At 41.0% G+C, this 16,657-nt stretch overlaps 1 protein-coding gene across 2 annotated transcripts; it reads left to right on the forward strand.

The window, feature by feature from the left end:
* Positions 1-5,328: 5,328 nt before the first annotated feature.
* LOC120657379 (protein SEMI-ROLLED LEAF 2-like) lies at positions 5,329-14,564 on the forward strand. Of its 2 annotated transcripts, none has more exons than XM_039935684.1 (20): positions 5,329-5,567; positions 5,866-6,083; positions 6,365-6,439; positions 6,530-6,645; positions 6,861-6,975; positions 7,082-7,210; positions 7,528-7,575; positions 8,801-9,003; positions 9,098-9,294; positions 9,441-9,733; positions 9,817-9,966; positions 10,046-10,474; positions 10,584-10,733; positions 11,077-11,149; positions 12,290-12,417; positions 12,646-12,837; positions 12,942-13,067; positions 13,151-13,276; positions 13,437-13,583; positions 13,966-14,564. In XM_039935684.1, the coding sequence occupies exons 2-20, from the start codon at positions 5,943-5,945 to the stop codon at positions 14,119-14,121; spliced, it is 2,994 nt and encodes a 997-aa protein (XP_039791618.1). In that variant the 5' UTR covers positions 5,329-5,567; positions 5,866-5,942; the 3' UTR covers positions 14,122-14,564. The 2 variants fall into 2 exon arrangements, with proteins under 2 accessions (XP_039791618.1, XP_039791619.1); XM_039935685.1 differs by having other exon boundaries at positions 5,871-6,083.
* Positions 14,565-16,657: the final 2,093 nt, after the last annotated feature.

A 16,657-nucleotide genomic window follows, 5' to 3' on the forward strand; every position in this document is an offset into this window, starting at 1 on the left:
GATTTGCTTGACGATGCAATTACTCCCTCCTTCCCCGTTTATAAGGCATACACGTATATCAAGATTCAAACCTTCTCATCTTTGACCAATAATTTGACTATTAAATTTTTGTTTTTATAATGCAAATTTCATATGATTGGATTCATAATCAAATATAGTTTACAATGATTATAAGTTTATAATCAAAAGTGATATAATATATGATAAATAAATGGTCAAAGTGTTGTTTAGAAGACCGTGTCATGTTCCACCATGCCTTATAAACGGGGAAGGAGGGAGTAGTTTTATAAGTTTATATCGATCATCGTTTCCTTACGTGAGGGACTGAGAGAGTAGTCTATCGATGCCTATTTCGTACTAATAGGAGATTTTAAAATTTGGGTTTGAATTTGCAAGCTTTTTAGAATTTGGGACTGTGTAGTACTCCGTACTAGATAACGCCCTCTCTCTCTCTCTCTCTCTCTCTCTCTCTCTCTCTCTCTCGTGGTCCTATATACGTGCATTAATAATTACATGATAAATTTCAAACAAACGAATTGTGCATCATATATACACCACCGCATACAGTCCTCTTTTTCATTGTCCTACAACAATGCACATGACTGATTGAATTCATGACCGGAGGTAATAATAAGCCTTTTCTTCCCATCCCGATAAATCAAATTAGTTAGAGAATTCTTTAATATTTTTTATATGGAGAGTACGTTAATAATCTTTACTTATGAACATGAGTAACTCCCTAGTAAAACGTGGTGCTTGTATAGGCCACATTGCCGGATGTACCATACTTCTATAGCTAACTAAGCTAAACATGTTACAGCGTCTTGGGAACGTACGACAACAGAAACATTTCTCGATGGGTTGGCATCTTTTCTTCCAAAGATTCTGTGGCTCACATCTCGCTACTGTTGGAAGATAAGGTTTGCAACAACAACCAAAGGTAGGTTCATTATTATAGTTGCTTAACTATGTACGGCCACTATAATTTGTTGAGAAAAATAACGACTACCACTTTGCTCTGGCAAGTAGGACAGTACAACAACTTAACTTTCTGTCTAAAGCATGTGGCAGGTTGATAAAGATTCTATAACACCAGCAACAGCAAACACAAATCTACCAAGGAATCAACACTAGCACTATTTAAGGAATAAACATTGCAGCTTTATGTTTGCTAACAGGACATGTTGCAACACATTTCGCGTTTCTTTGACCAGTGTAAAATGGACTCGGGCGGGGACGAGACACCCTCCAATAACGTGGCACAGATTCTAGCAATCAGTAGGGGTTTATTAGTTTGGGTTGAGCAACTCCTAGCTTCTTGCAGCCTTGCCTGCTAAACGATTGTAATGATGCTGCTTAATCAATGAAGAAGATAAATTCCCCCCAAAAAAGCAATCAGTAGGGGTAGGGAGTCCAACATATATATATCAACAACATTCATGATTTTATTAATTCCGTTAGAATATCCAATATAATATTTATTTTGGAAGGAGGTCCAATATCTTCCTGTTCGGCTGCTCTATACAGCCGGCTGACGGGCTGACCGCGGCTGCCCGTTCGGCTGCTGACTGCAATGATTGATTCTATGGTTGGGCCGTATTTTTCTACGTGGGCCGAACGATTCTCCCTTCCCACGGCCGAACTAGTGTGGCAAGTGGCTCCCTAAGCCATGCATGCGTGCATTTATCCATTAGGAAGCAGGCTCATTATTCAACAAAAAGATTAGTAGGCCAACCGCAGCATACCTAATGCTTTGGCAATTTAGCGCTTGGCAGAATGGCGCTGTGTTAGCAACAAAACAGCCGAATCATGATATCAGCATCAGTGCATCACAAACGACTTTGTGCCTTCCTAATAAGTATGAAATAAAAAGAATATGAGAGTCCCTGACCGGTCTGGCTTTTTGAAAAAATGCTTGGTGCTTTAAATATTTATAATAAGGCACAAATGCATTCTGGGAAATTGCGAGGGCTACTGAGTTCTTGTAGAAAGTATGTTGCATGAACTGAAAGTTTTTCACGTATACTATTCTGTCTAAATCTTGATACTCGATCAGCCTCCATCTCAATCAGATGACCAAACATAATAACAGGAAAAACATTGGACTGACAGGGAATCACTAATTGGATCGACTACATCACTACAACATACCTCCCTATCCAATGACACTCCTAATTATCATCCTTCTCACCATTCCATAACATCAAGGACCAACAACAATAATCACCACCATACACGCTCGTCAGCATGCACAACCACGGGATGGCCCCGTTACTCCTCCCCCAAAGCACAACTCTACCTATATCCGACTTAACATTATCATTTATCGGGTCACATCAAAATAATCCAGTGTTCTTTTTTCTTCGATCTGAACCTGACCCGATCATCGAACCGAATTTCTTGGCCTAGGTCCAACCCGATACGTGGTGGTGTTGGGTCATGTTGAGTAAAGCTCGATTTTTTTTACAATTTCTAGACTTAAAAGAACTTGTGCCCGGCCCAAATTTTATAGAGGGTTGTAAATTTCAGCCTGAATGCAGCCCACGTATTGGTCAGGTCTTTTTTTTTCTCTAGCAGGTAGGGTTAGGTTCTTCGGGTCGGGCGATCCATGATCACAGGTTGACCATTGTGCATTTGCATCCACGTCCACTCACCACACGTTTGATAGAACAACCTTTGCTCCTTATCACCCCCCCCCCCCAAAAAAAAGCATGACCATCATATAGAATTTCATTTTAGAAAATGGCCTTCCTGTAATTACATTACTTATAATGGTATGATAATACAATTAGGAGATTTTTTACCCGTACCAATGCACATGCATATTTACTAGTAATAATAATGTTGGATATGCGGATTTGACCAAATAGCATCCCAATCTTAGCACGGCCATCTCCAAAAATTTGGGGGCCCTGTGTGAAACTCAAAATGAGGCTCTAAAATATATTTTTTTCAAATGAATTTTTCAGTTACGCTGTCTTCATAATTAATCTTCTTCAAGACATCATTCTGTAGTGTTATTGTCATCAACCTATTAAGTTATTCTTGTTTCATAGTAGAACATAATTACACAAAGAGGATCAAACATCACATTACATATACAAGAATTAGTAATGTTGTTTAGGAGTTAGGACTAGCCGGGGTTTTTTTTTTCGGGTGTAGGACTATACAAGAACTCACATCACGTTGGCAGTTGGGTCTTGGCGGCTTGTAAGCTTGGCCGAGATGGCACTATACTACTATAGCAATTCTGCTGCGAGACGAGATCGTCCTCGCGCTGTCTTGCTGGAGTGCTGCGTCAAGGCATGGGCTAGGGGTAGTGCTGCTGGTGCGCTGGAGTTCTACGATTGTGAAACGCCAAGGTCACTGCTGCGTCAAGACAGCGCGCCTGGCGGAGGGAGCTTGCTGTCGGCGGCGGAGATAGTTGAGAGGGATCGCCGATCTCAGGTTCACAGAAGGCCGACGGGGGCAATGGGAAGACGGAAGGGACGCGACGCACAATGTAGGCACAAGGCACAAGGCACAGGGGGCAGTGCTCACTGCGGCGTTTCGTCATCGTGATTTTCCAGACGAGCATCGAGCGATTGACCATTGGCATTATATATGCTGTTAAACTTTTGGGGCCCCGGAGCGGTCGCCCATCCTGCTCCGACCATCGACGGGCCTGAATCTTAGTGACCCAAGGTCCAACAATATCTGAACAAATCCTTCTTAAAATCCCAAAATAGATCTGGTCCAGCTACATAGATAAACCCAAATAAAGTCCCAACCAAAGCGAGCCAGGTTCCCAAGATCGAACAAGAAGATGTCGGATTCTCATGCGTAGCAGGTGCACTTTGGTCAATTTGGGCAGGCCCAACAGAAGTCCCAACAACAACCTAAAGGGCCAGCCCGCTGCCTAGTATGTACCTGCTCAACCTCGATGGAGCAGAGCATGGCATTGTTGCGGAGCCTGCCACAGCCACTACGGGCCTGATTGGTAGCTCGCATCTAGCGCAACCAGGTTCTATGGATGCAAAAGCTTGATGATTGGTTCGTACTCAGCAGTAGGCCTGTCTCGTCAAATGCAAAAGTCCACTCCGAGCCAGGCTCCCGAGGTACGCAGAAAACGGTCGTTTTCCCAAAGCCTGGCTGGCGCCATGCGCGTGCGAGCGCTTGGGCCACCGCGCAGAGACCCAAGCAGCTGGTCTGCTTGCAGCTAAACATGCTACCAATCGCTATCTCCATCTAGCCTGGTTGCGTATGAACGAGAACCAAACAAAAAGTCCTTGCACCTCGGGAACCTGGCCAACAGTGGCCTGTATCGCCGTTGCGAGCCAGGCTCGGCAGCGAAAGGAACCAATCAGACCCTACGGCTCCCTCAAACACGTACACTGCCATCACTCCAGCTCCCTCCATTGGAGTGCCGCCTCAACCTCTCGCCTAGCTCCGCCATTGTTGCTCACGTGCCTGAGCCTCTCCGAGACTCAGGGGCACGAAGTACATGAAGCACCTACTTCTGGAAAACACTGCCCTGCCCGTCCCTGGTAGGACTATATATCGTCCACGTTACAAACCGTGTTTTCATCACCCTGAAGCATATAAAATATATTGAGGGATGCAAATCAGCCCAGTTAATCTTTTTAGTTGAGTCTTATATATTTCTTGCTTGGCGCACTACATGTTTGCCCACTTGCTAGACCTGCATGCATGCACCGATACACTCCTCTCCATTCTCTCTCTCGACATGTTCTGGCAACACTCATTTGCAGCATGCCTCTCTTTGATTTTTCTCCTCTGTATATGTGCATGTTGTTTTTGCCTATATGTGCATGTTTAATGTTTTGGTCATAACACCTTATTATTTATTCATCATGTTTATTTCTTTATTCGTAGACAATAAATATTTATTGATGTTGTTAAAATATTTGTTCCTGTAGTCAAAATTAATTATTAGTATTTAAAAATTTAAAAAATATCATGCAAGAATAGGCAAGTGTGGTCTTCTTTTGAAGATCTTATCATTAATGATGCAATCCAAATTTAATCTACATACTCGGTCTAATAGTTATAGCTTTTCTAATTTTGATTTGCATGCATATGGGTGATGTTATCATTGTTGTATTTTTTTTTTCTTGCATGCCTGTATAGAATATTTCTCATCTTTAGCTGTTAACATGCATCGAAACAGTCTCCGCGCGCTATATTATTGGTAGGCAACCCATCTAAAATCCTCTTTGATTATTCTTTTCAGATGCTGGTCGGTGGGGTTGTTGCCTCTAGCGACATATAACCACACCACACCCTCTCATCCCAGCCCCAGATATAGAAATCCCGCGAGGCGTGAGGGCAGGAGGCGAGGGCGAAAGGCAATCAGCAACAAAGCCGCGCAAGGGAACGCGCCGCGGAGAGGAAGGAGGAGAGGAAGAGGAGGACGGGGAGCACCAGACGCCCTTGCCTTCCTTCCCTTCCCTTCTCTCTCCCCCAGTACATTTTGCTCGCTCCACCGATCGGTCCGGCCCACCGCGCGGAGCACGTGCGACGTCTCGTACATCTTCGTCGTGCCCCCCGGCGTCTCCGCCTCCCAGGTGAGTCTTTGATTCGATTACTCCTTTCCGTGGTTGTGACCGTGGGCATGCATTTTATTCATGGGGAATTCATTGTGTTTTCGAATAATGTTTGACCGGTAATGTTGCTTTGGCTGCGGAGCATCGGTAACCGGTGCAATTGCCCGTGGAATTAGCGCTTGGCAGTTAGCAGGGCGGTAAGCTTTAGGAGCGTGTGGCGGGTTGCTAGCCTGCCGGATCACCTTGATTTGATTCATTTGCGTGATGATGCTTGATGAATCGTGACATGATTAATTTGGCTAACACTCATCTTTATCAGGGCAGCTTGCTTTGGGATGGCAATGGCGTAGCACATATGCTGTGCGGATGAGTGCTGGCGAGGCTTGAGGAACCCTTATGTCGATGGGCGTGGTTTCGAGGGAGGTGTTGCCGGCATGCGAGAGGCTCTGCTTCATTTGCCCATCCCTGCGGACGAGATCCCGCCATCCGGTCAAGCGGTACAAGAAGTTGCTCGCAGAAATCTTCCCTCGGATACCGGTCAGATATTCAGATCTGTTACACATGGTCAAAAGTTGTGGTCATATATGTTGCATGCTTTGCGCTTTCCATTATAGTTACTGTTTCTATTTAGTTCCCTGTGTAACACATTCTATCTTTGCAAAATCATGTGCTGTAAACCTGTAGGTGATTATTCTAGCATTTTTTCTTAGCATTATAAGTTCTAGAATAGACATATAATTATGAAGAAAAAGCTTTGCTTTGGCAAGTCTCTATAATATGAATGTGACAGATTCAAATGTGCTTGTTGTTCATTTCAGGATGAAGCACCGAATGATCGCAAGATTGGCAAATTGTGTGAATATATTTCAAGGAATCCAATGCGTGTTCCAAGGGTGCATTTTTTCTATGCCTCGTTTGTATATTTTTGAATATGAGTTCAATAATGAAACTTTTATGAAAACTATGCTCATATTCTTTTACAGATTACAATTTACTTAGAGCAAAAGTGCTACAAGGAAATGAGAGCTGAGCGTTATGGTTTAGTTAAAGTTGTAATGGCAATCTACCGAAAGGTGATATGTTCTTGTCAGGAGCAACTGTAAGTTGTTTTACTTATAAACAAAGCTGCATTTCCTCCCCCGCCTGTCCTATGACCTAGTTTCAAAGCATTAGAATTTACATATCCTCACTGGTGACCATTTAATTCCTACCTATTTTAGATGGAGTTTGCTCTCTGACAGCATCAACAATTGAAGTTTTGTTATTCCATAAATGTGAACACCTGTTGTAATGGCTGAACCCACTACTTTTCAGGCCACTTTTTGCCAACAGCTTTCTAACAATTGTAGAGACATTATTGGAGCAAAATAGAAATGATGACTTGCGGAAAATAGCGTGTCAAACACTTTTTGACTTTATAAACAATCAGGTATTTAAACATTGTTGTAGCATCAATTTCCAAGATGGATGTATCGTGTTTTAATACTATCTTTTCAAACTATTTTGAATTGTGGGTTATTATCTTCTCATTATAGGTTGACAGTACTTACATGTTCAATTTAGAAAACCAGATACCTAAATTATGTCATCTAGCCCAAGAGATGGGAGAGAAGGAGAAGATACGTATTCTTCATGCATCTGGGCTCCAAGCTCTTTCATCTATGGTACTTCTTTCTCTTATTACGTCATGATGTTTTTATTGATTGATTAATTCACAGTATGGTATGATATGTCAAATGTTCTTTCTTTCGGCCATGCACGGTCCCATCTGGGGATGGAATCATCTAGGCAAGAAAATATGCTCTAAATCAAATAGTGGATCATCTATTGTCCCATCTGGGAAAGTAAACAGGCCCTAAATCCTTTGGGTCCCATATAGAATCTGTTTAAAGATGTGATATTTATTTATCTATGCTACATTTGCATTTCTTTTTCTTTACCCAGAATTTTGGCAACTAATATTGATTTCTCTGTCTTACAGATTTGGTTTATGGGTGAGCACTCCCATATCTCTGCAGAGCTTGATAATGTGCGTGTATTTCTTTACTTCTCCCATAAGTTGTTAAGTTATTTTTTAGTAAAAACTAAGCTACTATTTAGTCCAACCAACTAATTGTACTATTTTTCTACTTCTCCCATCTATCTATTATATCCATTTTATAAGTCATAAGTAGGATCAATTGAACAAGGATCTTAGGGTAGCCTAGGTTGGATTGACCTAGGTGGCTCATAGTCCTATAATTATTTTTCTTTCCAATCACATGATATAAAGCTTTTTGGCTATGTCCTTTAGTTTTTTTAGAAACGGATCAGATTTCATTAAAATAGAACCCCTTTTACAACTGAGACCTCAACATAAAATAAAATTACATTGAGGCATGCCACTAGGTCCCTATCCTTCATCTTCCTTGCATCTGGCGAAGTCCACTGCTTCAGAAAACTCCATCCCCATGGAACTTCACCAGATCCGGCCACTAGAATCACAATTTCCACCAACAGAAGACTCCACAATCGTGGAGACCGCAAAAGAGGCGCAGAATGCTCAACCACTGTAGGGAGTAAAGGGCGCCGAAAGCACATCAGCCATATCTTCTGAATGTTGAAACGATCATAAGATCTGACACCGCCATTAGCCATCACCAAGGGCGGCCGGAAGGACAAATCTGCCACCACCAGTGGTAACACTATCGGCCAGAAAGATGATTCCAGCGAAGGGGAAAATATATACAATCCTTCCTCAAAGAGGACTAGGCCAATATACCTCGATCCCTCTACGAGGAACACGCCGCCATCGAAGAAAATGACATATCCCATGGAGGAAATCCATTACAAAATAGAAAGCCAGATCGAAGACATCAAAACGACAATCCAAACCCTAGCCTAATTATTTTGGAGGAAAAGAAAAAAGAAACCTAAAAAAGCAGATCTGAAGATTTGATGAAGCGGGCGGACCCCCGCTTCTCGTTACCACCGGTTAGATGGCCGGAGGCGAGGAGAAGCGGGGGTCAGAGGCGGCGGCGGCAGCGGGGGCTCTCGCGGCGTCAAGCGGAGGTCAGCCCGCGTCGCCCTTCCTGGGGCGACGCGAGCGGTTTCTGTTTGGCCTGATTCGGTGGCTATGTCCTTTAGTTAATAACTTGTAATTTATCGTTCCTTATGACATCATATAACTAGAAGCCTGGAAGTGTACAATGTCACATCATTATAACTATCACAGTCCCTCTGTTCTCACCCCTTGTGGCTTGATGATTTCACAGGTTGTTTCTGCAGTTATGGAAAACTATGAGAGCCCATATGCAAATTCTGATAATGATGATGCCCCTGTTGAGGACAAACGAGTTCGGTGGGTGAATGAAGTTCTCAAATCTGAAGGCCATGAACCTCCTGCTGCTACCATTTTGACAAGGGTTCCATCATGGAAAGATATTAGAACTGTCCACGGTGGATTAAGTTTAACAATGTAAGTAAGCTCATGCATATGGAATATGTAGAAGTTTTATATTATGCCAAATTTATCTAATATCTTATCTCTTTTAAACCATTTTCCAACCCAGAGAAGAATCAGAAAGTCCAAACTTTTGGTCAGGAATTTGTCTACACAACCTTGCTCGAATATCGAGGGAAGCAACAACGGTCCGACGAGTTCTGGAAGCTATATTTCGTTATTTCGATAATAACAATCTATGGTCATCTTCTAAAGGATTAGCATTGTGTGTCCTTCTGGATATGCAAATTGTGATGGATAAATTTGGTATTCATTGTTTCCTCAATTCTCTTATTTTACTAATGTATACAACTTGCACTTATATGTTACATTTATATAATCTATATCTATATGGGCATAGTTATCTTCAACCATTTCTGATCCTGATAGATATTTACGTCATTGTATGCCAGGACAGAATGCACATATATTGTTGTCTATGCTAGTGAAGCATCTTGAACATAAGAATGTATTGAAGCAACCAGATATGATTGTAGATATCATCGAAGTTACTGCACGCCTTGCTGAGCACTCCAAATCTCAGTCTTCTACGGCACTTATGGCTGCAATAAGCGACATGGTCAGACATATGGCTAAAAGTATGCAATCATTGGCAAGTGATGCAGGTCGTGGAGACAACATAATCAAATGGAGTAATAGACATGGGAAAGCTGTAGATGAATGTCTTGTTCAATTGTCTAGAAAGGTCAATTTTTTAACCTTTTCCTGCTCCAGCTCTATAGCTGCAAGCTATGGATAACTTTTTCCTACTATGTTTACGCTCTTCAGGTTGGTGATGCTGGGCCTATCCTTGATACATTAGCTGTTGTACTGGAGAGAATTTCAAGTTCTACAATTGTTGCACGGTCTACAATTTCTGCAGCATATCGCACTGCTCAAATAGTTGCATCATTGCCAAACTTGACGCACCAGAGCAAAGTAAATTGGTTAACAATATTCTTTTTCCATCCTTTACTAACTAGACCGGATCCTTAACATGATATACTATATATTGTAGGCATTTCCTGAAGCATTGTTTCATCAACTGCTTTTAGCAATGGTCTATCCGGACTGCGAGACACATTTAGGAGCACATAGGATTTTCTCTGTTGTTCTTGTTCCATCTTCTGTCTCTCCGTGCTCGTTTTCAGACACTTCTCATACAAGCAAGATTGATCTTCGAAGGACGTTATCTAGAACAACATCAGTGTTTTCATCTTCTGCTGCTTTGTTTGGGAAATTAAAAAGAGACATGCTTTCATTTCGTGAAAGTCCCCACATAGATAACACGAAGCTAACGCCCATCAGCGAGAATGCAGATGAGATCAGTACAAATGATGCCAAATTATTCAAATCACAGACTATTCAAAGGATGGCTAGTACAAAAGATATTTCATCTCCCTCTTCCACAGATACAAGTACCTCCGGTGTACCCACTCAGAAAAAGGTCTGTGTTAGATGTTCCCTTTTTTTGGGGCTAACGGGATCCTCTAGTAAGTGTGCCTTTTCCTTTGTCACTAGAATGTAGAATAAAAGGTTTCTTCATTTACATATAGGATGCTGTCACTCTCATGCTCAGTGTTCGTCAGATAAATCTTCTTCTTTCCTCCTTATGGACTCAGTCATTGTCACCTGAAAATATTCCGCGAAACTATGAAGCAATTTCTCATACTTATAGCTTGATGCTATTGTTTTCTGGAGACAAGGTTAGATGACATGTTACTCTGCTTTCTATTTGAATACCATGGTGTTTATTTGACCTTCTTTTGCTGGTATGAGACAAGGGCATAACGATATCTGTATTATAGCTCAATGTAATACTTGGTATTGGAAATCCATTTTAACTTTTTTTTGTTCAACAACATTTTGAAGACCCATAATCTAACACAGAATCTGGCAGCTTAAAAGACAAAGCAAACTAAGGCAATTTCATCACTCTCCATAAATTTTGGATTTATTACACTGCCCATTACATCATAATTACTCTCTCATGGATCAACATCAACATTTTTTTCTCATTTATAAGTATGATTTTCTATTTTAATATAGGGCTCATGTATTGAAGTTTTGGTTGGTAGCTTTCAGCTTGCTTTTTCATTAAGAAGTGTTCCATTACAAGCAGGTAATTTTAAACTATTTTATTTAATGCTCGTTATTTATAGAATTTCAAAGAACAACTCTTCTACTGTCTTAATTTGTGTGATTATTTGGCTGCCTCCTGCCATGGAGCCATGAAGGACACTCAATAGAGGCACATGTAACTCTATCTTGTAGCCTATGAGTTCCTACCTCCACCAGGGCACTACAATCTACATAAGCGCAGTGTGTGGACGGAGGGGGGGGGGTCATGAATCATCCAGATAGCATGCCAAGGAACCATTAACATAGTAGTAACTAATACTTTTATTTCACACAATGTGCATTAAAGAAGATGTACTAACATAATTCATTGATCATGTCAGTGTCAAAGAACATATGTAATGGCAATAGGAATTGACCTAAACTTTGAAAGAGAAGTGTGTTTTGTTGAAAGCAAACATAAAAAAAACTGAGGTATTTAAAAGGGACATTGTTTTTCTTGATGCATAACTTCAATACCGGTTTGGCTAACCCACATTTATGTAGACTTTCAAAATTTGGGCTGAATGACTATGGAGAATAAAGTGTACATAGGCTAATTTAGTTTGTTGAACCGAACAATCCAAATTTTCCTTCCCCAGAAAATCCTACTCAGATCAAAATACAATATAGGTATTAGTTATGAAGGCTCCATGACCGCATTTATTTGCATTTTGTTACCTGAAGTGTTTCATTGTTTTTTTTGTTACTAACCAACCACACAACTTGTTATTCTCTCCCTAATATTATTAAGCTAACAATTCAGAGCCTTGAGTCTTATGGTGCAACAGATATTCTTAAATGTATGATTATTGATTGCACCTAAATTGTCAGGTGATGGCTATGACACGTAATGGAAACAGAATCTTGCTAGCATGTTAGCTTGGGCTTCCATAGCAACTCAGGAAGTACTCATATAAGTAGTTGCTCTTATTGTAGCTTTCTAGGCGAACTGTGACTCAGAATCAAAGTACTTACTATATGGAACTTTACTTGTATTAGCTATTATCTGGGGATCTATGCTGTATTATACTCTCTAGAAAGTCTTGTGCTTCTGCCAAATATTTTCTGCATGAATATTTCTTTAATTTCACTTCCTCATATGTATATGTAGATATTTTGATCATGTTGACATGAAATGTAGGTTTCCTTCCACCATCACGCAGGCGCTCTCTTTTTACTTTGGCAACTTCAATGCTCGTATTTTTCTCGAAAGCTTTTAACATTCCATCTCTCATTCCGGTTGTGAAGCATGTGTTGACAAAAAGCACAGTAAGTGAAGACGTACCACTTCCCGCTTCTTACTTTTTGCAGTGAAGTCATGTATATGAACTATATAGGAGATTAAAAATTCCACAATAATTTTTTGCACTCTTTGGCCAGCAAAAGATTTGTATGCGCATTTCCCAAAAAATGATCAGCAAAACTCTCAAATCCCAAGTAGACCGGGGACAAAACTCTAATTAATTTCACCTTCTCTTTCTATGTGCCATGTTGCAGGTTGATCCATTTCTTTGTTTAGTTGAAGACTCTAGATTGCAGGCTCTTGATAGCACAGTTGAACCTTGTTATGGTTCAAAACAAGATGATGATCTTGCTCTAAAATCACTCTCCAACATCGACATGAATGAAGAACAATCAAAAGAAACATCAGTATCAAATATAGTCAGTAGTTTGGAAGAGCTATCAGAGGTAATGCTCGGAAAGTTTATGATATATTTATTTCTTGTTATTCTTCATGTTGTGAACTTTTGATCTGCTTATTTGATTATGTTTTGATGTTACTCTCTCTGCAGTTAGAATTATCTACTATTAGAAAACAACTGCTTGAGGAATTTTCAGCAGATGACATCTGTTCTCTTGGAGAAACACATTCAAAATATCAATCACAAAATGGAAAACTACCTCAAAAATCTATGGAGGTGATAAATCTTGTTAGTGATATATGAGGAATAGTTAAACATCTATGATTTTTTTGTTCTTATAAACTATTGGACTTTCGCAGGTTATTCCATTAGGATTTGTTTTTGAGGATGATACGCTTGTTGAACCATCTGACAGCTTAGCAGAACCTCAATTGCGAGATCAGTCAGATAGTAGCCTTCTTGATGTCAATCAGCTTCTCAACTCAGTATGTATTTATCTCCTATTTTTTGAAATTTTAAAATGCACATTAAAATATAATATATTACACATGCATTTCGTTCAATAATTGTTTCATGCATATTGCTAATTGTTAACTAGAAAAGAATTACACATGAATTTCATATGAATTAATCAATTATGTGTAGGTTTCGGAGACAACTCAGCATGTCGGAAGGTTGTCAGCGTCAACAAACCATGATTTACCTTTCAAGGACGTAGCCAACAAATGCGAAGCACTTTTGATCGGGAAGCGGCAAAAGCTCTCTGTCTGCATGAGTGTTAGCCAAAAAGAGGTCAGTAATAGCAAGCAACTTAATTTATCCACGGCTAAACAACCGTTAGTAATTTTGACTTTTGAGAAACATTACTCATGAACAGTTGGACATTGTTTGAACCGAGTACATCTTGCAGTATCACAACGTGATGAAAGCATGTTTTTATCTTTGGCTATATATCACTTAATTTTGTTTTGCATATTTTTTGCTTGAACTTGGTGTTTCTATATATAGTTTTGATTGCTGAATTGAAAATGTGACCCAACTTAGGAGGAACTAGACGGGGTTTTATCCTTTGTTAGGAACAATAAGAGCTATTGTGGTACCATGTATGTAGGTTTCTTTCTATCCGCACCCTTATTGTGCATTTGTGCGTGCTCACAAGGTTCTTAACTCTCAGGATGGCGAAACCTCCATGGAGAAGCTCGAGCCATCTCCTGAGGATCCTCAGGCAGATAGGTTTCTGTGCACAGTTGATGGACAATGGGGCTCGAAATTTTGTAAGCTGCCAGTGCTGAGTCCCTACGACAAGTTCCTTGCACCTTCTGGCTGCTAAGATGACTTTTAGTTTGCTGGACTAAAAATGTGAACATGACTTGACACCTTGAAGAACTGGTGGCTCTAGTTCGATGCATGCTAACATTGGCCTTTCCGTTGTCCATTGGGATAAGGGTTGACTCAGCTGAGTCATATGTGCGTGCAAGATGGCATGAATGGCTGTTTGTAAATGATGTTTCGTTCGTCTGCTAACAGAAATCAAAGGTGTACCAGCCTCATGCCCCCATCAGTGCTCCCGACCGTGGGATGATAATGGGAAACGTAAATTCGATTTGACACCAAAAGTAGTTGGTTGACTTTTAAGTAATCTGTAATAGATTTGTAACGTACGTAACATTCTGTCATTGACAATACGCTAAGTAGTGGATCTGATGTATCTTTGATAATGTGTATATACTATACAACCTAGTAATATTCAAATTATGATGCTTAAATTACGCACATGAACATGGATGTGATACACGAGTGTTTCACTGTTTTGGCTGGTTTGTTTGTAGTAGACGTGACAACAGAAGACATTGAATGTATGGTGATGTGTTCGTGATCCCCAGCTAGCTAGCGCCGGCGCACCGCATCCTCCTCGCCCACGAGCCACCGAGCATAATCCACCTCCTTTCCCTTGTATCTACAGGCTCTCCACTGCACTTTGTGCACACGGTGCTCACCAGCCTCCGCAGCAGGGGCGGAGGGCTCAGTATGGCGCTCGCCATGCTTAATTTTTCCACAAGACCTCCAAAATATTCATCTTCCATGGCTGCATCTCCAAGTTTGTCACCATGGCTGCCAGTCTGAGCTACAGAATGTTGAGCGACATGCGCAAAGAAAGGTGCTAAACGTTATCGATCAGGCTGAGTACCTTTTGGGCCGTTCTATTACTTCATTTGCTCGTTACTGCTGCCGGCCCATACGCCAATGGCAAGCCCATGCATCATCCAGTTAGGCGCTTTTTTATATTTAAAAAAAGTCAAAATTTCAAAAATATATGTCCATTTCGAAAAATTTCAAAAATATACCCCGGTCGCCCTATTGGGAAGCGACAGGCCCTAAATATAATTTTTTTTCTTCAAATTTTCAATGAGGTCTCTGGCCGGGGCGCGCGGGTGCAAGGGGAGCCCACGGGCGATAGAGGGCCTGTCCCCCCCCCCCCCTCGGGCGATCGGGGGGCCCACCCACAGGCGGGCAACAGGGGGCATGTCGCCCCCCCTCGGGCGACCGGCCCTTCCCCTCCTATATAAGCATTCTACCCCCATTTCCTCCTCATTTGAGCCCAAAAATTCCACCAAAAATCTAGAAAAAAAGAGAGGGGTGAGGAGAAGGGAAGCGGCGAAGCCCTGCCGGATTGCGCACTTGTGATCTGCAGGTTATTACATTTAGCTTATGTATTTTTCCATTGGTATTGTAGAGTAATTTAATTTAATTAGTGCTATAGTAGAACCATTTAAGTAGGAGTTTAATAATACTTTAGTTACGTAGTAGTAAATTAGTTTAGAAAATTAGTATTACGCGTTTATTATTACAATTGCAGTACTATTAGGGACGTGTTTATAAATTAATTATGATTTAGAATAGAATTTCGCATATGCAGTATAGAATTTGAGTGTCATCACGTAGTTATGAATACTTATATGTTGTAGTTGAAATTCATACTTAGTTTTTACGGATTATTGAATAAGGTAGTGAAGTAAAGAGTATAACTCGATAAATATTCTGTGATATACAGATATGTCGAGCAAGATGCAGTTTCAAGTATTTTTTGGTGACTACAATGTTTTGTATGGGCCAAATGGAGTAGACCTTTCTGCCTTTAAGTGCACATCTAGCGCCATAGATAAACCTATGGAGAGGAGTTTTGATTCCATATGTAAGTGGCTGCAGCATGGGTTCCGTGTTGATCCGGAGACACATGTGATGACCGTCCAGTCTCTTGTTAATTGGGAGGTAGAAAGTGATTTATGGAAATTGATGATGATACACAGCACTATGACTGGCAAAAGTATATGCAAGCAGCTCTAGAGCGTGGGTGGCCTCTGGCCATTCTTGTTCAAATCCGGGAGGAGACACAAAATGAAATCCAACATGGTGCAGATCAAGCAACTCCGAGTATTCGAAGAGAGACCAACTATGTTGAGCAAGATGAGTCAGAAGAGATAGAGAACCAAAACATCGGACCACAGGACCTTGCTGATGAGGGAGAGAGGATACATAGCATTGTGGACGAGATGGAGGTATAAGACCAAACCGCAATGGAGATGGAAGAATATGACGGTTCATCTGATGACGAGCAGTACTCATTGCCAAAAGAATGGAATGAGCATGGTTTTGGCAATCATGTCGCAGAAGACGTACGAAATCAGAAGTGGGAGTACAGAGGGAATGAGGTAGTGCAAGGTGCAACATATCCAAACATTGAAACCGTAAAAGATGTTGTGAGACTATGGGCAATATCATTGAAACAAGAATTTAGAGTCGTAAAGTCTGGCAGTAAAGAATATGAGATGAAGTGTGTGAATGATGGATGTCCATGGCGAGTACAT

The sequence above is a fragment of the Panicum virgatum genome, chromosome 1N (assembly GCF_016808335.1).
Source record: "Panicum virgatum strain AP13 chromosome 1N, P.virgatum_v5, whole genome shotgun sequence".
Taxonomy (NCBI): domain Eukaryota; kingdom Viridiplantae; phylum Streptophyta; class Magnoliopsida; order Poales; family Poaceae; genus Panicum; species Panicum virgatum.

Bases quoted from the DNA above. Each gene is read 5' to 3' on its own strand.
- LOC120657379 (XM_039935684.1), top strand. From the start codon at position 5,943: ATGTCGATGGGCGTGGTTTCGAGGGAGGTGTTGCCGGCATGCGAGAGG. The intron at 6,440-6,529 runs GTGCATTTTTTC...ATTCTTTTACAG, and splicing joins ATCCAATGCGTGTTCCAAGG to ATTACAATTTACTTAGAGCA. The intron at 10,475-10,583 runs GTCTGTGTTAGA...ATTTACATATAG, and splicing joins GTGTACCCACTCAGAAAAAG to GATGCTGTCACTCTCATGCT.